This window comes from Pteropus vampyrus, unplaced genomic scaffold (assembly GCF_000151845.1).
Source record: "Pteropus vampyrus isolate Shadow unplaced genomic scaffold, Pvam_2.0 Scaffold307, whole genome shotgun sequence".
NCBI classification, from domain to species: domain Eukaryota; kingdom Metazoa; phylum Chordata; class Mammalia; order Chiroptera; family Pteropodidae; genus Pteropus; species Pteropus vampyrus.
In genome coordinates, this window is record NW_011889088.1 from 988408 (window position 1) to 991115 (window position 2708).

At 40.2% G+C, this 2708-nt stretch overlaps 1 protein-coding gene across 4 annotated transcripts in view; it reads right to left on the bottom strand.

The window, feature by feature from the left end:
* MRVI1 (murine retrovirus integration site 1 homolog) overlaps positions 1–2708 on the bottom strand; it is a 105989-nt gene that overhangs the window by 21117 nt on the left and 82164 nt on the right. For all 4 annotated transcript variants that reach the window (XM_011377255.1, XM_011377253.1, XM_011377252.1 and 1 more), the window contains one exon: positions 202–251. In XM_011377255.1, the coding sequence (XP_011375557.1) occupies positions 202–251 (50 nt within the window). The remainder of the gene's footprint in view (positions 1–201; positions 252–2708) is intronic.

Sequence of the window (2708 nt, forward strand, 5' to 3'; positions counted from 1 at the left end):
ATCATTTAAGGGATGGTATAGTCAGGAGAACCACGAGTGAGAAAAAGTTGGAGGATGAGCTAGCAGGTGTAGGAAGGTGAATTAGAGACTGGCCAGAGGTTCTCTGGCACCTGAGGATCCAGAATGAATGAGCTCCTGGGGGACTGTGGGACTTCTGCTGTACTCCCTCTGGGAGCCCTAGGATTCCTTGAACATGCATACCTTTCCCAGTGTGAGGGACATGGACCGCGCTGTGCGAGGGACTCCATCTTCTGCAATAGGAGGGAACAGAGAACTCAGGTAAGTTTCCAGAGTAGGCTCCAGCAGGAAGAAGATTGTCAGAAACTAAGCCAATGTATCTATTGCCCTCAAGGGATGGCCCAAAGGCCTAGGTGTTGGGGACACTGAGTTTGACTCTTCACCCTCTGATACAATCATCTGCAGAGTGGGGACTTTTTAAAACAGAACCTTTATCCTAACTCTTCTGTGCTCTGTGAGAAGCCCCAGTCTTGGACCTCTTTTCGCCACCTGATGCCACTGCACAGTCTCTGGGTAACGACACTCTGGAGAATGCATGAAAACTACTCGTAGCAATACCAAGGCTTATGAGGTCATTTCTTGCTCATTCAAGGGACTTAAATGTTGTGCCAATCAGCTAGGTTATGTTATCATAACAAACAACCCCACAGTCTTTACGGCTTATAAGAACAAAGATTTATTTCTTGCTTATGCTACATGTCCATTTGCTTTTGAGTTAGCAGCAGGCTCTGCTCTGCATTTCCTTACTCACTACTCAGATTAATGGAGCTTCTACTATTCCAGAACAGTGATGATTGTCATCTCAGGTGAAAGAAACATAGGGAAAAAAATGCACACTTGTTTCTTAAAAGTCTCAGCTCAAATGTGACACATATCTTTTGCTCACATTTTATTCACCAAGTCACATGGCCTCACCTAACTAGAAGGGGATGGAGAAGTGTACCCAGAAGGAAGAGAAAGGGAATAATGAGGAACAGCCTCAATTAGAGTAACCACCACACTCACACTACTGATTTTAATTTCCACGACTCTTTTTCTCATTTCTAGGAGTTCTATTTTATTCTTTTTTGATAATTATATTCTTTTGGTTTCATGTTTTTGACTTATTCTTTTATGCCTCTAATAGTTTTAAACATATCTTTTTTAAATTATCAGATTATTTTATTATCTGTGGTCCTTAGGATATAATCCTGCTGTTTGGTGTGTCTGATGGTTCTTGCTTATGGTGGATTGATTTTTTGCATATTTTATAATTTTATACTCTAAACTCATATTCAGTGAGGTTCGTTTAGAGGAACCCTGTGTATCCTGGGTGGAGGGTGTGTCTCTCGAGAGTGGCTTTATGTTTGTTTCTGACAGTGTTTCTAGAGGCCCCATCGTGATGTTCTTTTCAGATTCTCCACATATTGCATCACCGCTTCTGTCATGGCATGTACTTTTGGGCATGCATTTTTCCTATGAGGAAGGAGAAAATATTTTTTTTTCTATTAGAGCCCAGGGTGGAACAGATAAACTTCCTTGATTTGCTCCTCTGCTTTTTGTTCTTTTCCTTGTCCATGTTCTGTCTAAAGACGCGGTCCTTAGAAAGTTTTAACTTTCTGTGGGCGTCTCAGAGTCAACTCTCTGCCATGGGTGTCCGAGGCCTCATCTCAGTTGTGTGTGTGAATGAAAAAGCCAGGCACCCAGATAACTGAGGCCGACTCTTGCCCCAGGGAGGTTACAGGGTCAGCTTGGTTTCAGTTCTCTTTTCTTTTCTTGTATCTGAGTACTTCAATTTCTTTTCTTGTAGATTCAGCTATTCTTTTAGACTAATGTTTGCTGTATTTTATCTAGCAGAAAGTATGTGTAGTCAAAGCATTTTCAAGTTTTCCAGTCAGCCAAAATAGCAGAACCAGAAAGTATTTTATATATATATAAAGAGCTCATACAAATTCATAAAATACCAACTTTACTAGTGGGCAAAAGATATACTAAGAGAATTGATGAAAGTGGACTTTTGAAAAGGTCAAAAAATACAAATTAAAACAATGAGACGAGATACAATTTTCAAAAAGAAAGGACGAGAATTTCAATGGCACAATGAATTGAGCATTATTGTAATCTGTTAAATGGACATATCCGTGGATTATTTGAAAATAATTTGCTGTAAGAGCCTAATGTCTTTCCCCTGACTACTCCTATACACATCTATAAATCTATGTTAAGGAAATAATACAGATAATCAGTATGTTTCATATTTAGAAAAAAATAATAGGTGTTATTTCTTTTAAATGTGTAACACCTTTCTTGAAATCAGAGATATTTTTATCTCACTGTAAACTTCAGAGTCTCAGGCAAAGACAAAGAAGTTATGCAAAGGCTTAAAAACAAACACTATTAGGGAATAGTCATAGAATATCTGATGGACCCACCTGTTGGGTAGGTGCTGGCCCCTTTACCAGCTTGGAAAAACAATGGAGTGGGGACAAATGTCTAGAAAGTACTTATTCATCATTCAAGACCCAGCTACCATCTCTCTTGTTGTAAGCACTTTCTTATGCCCCCAGATTGAGTGTGCTCCCCACAGAAGTCTGCTTAATTCTGTCACAGGACTGGCTCCACTGCCCTGTCCTCCCCACCTGTTGGGAGCTCCTTTGGGTCAGGGACTGTGTGCCCTGTACCTCTATATTCCAGTATCATATGAGACACAC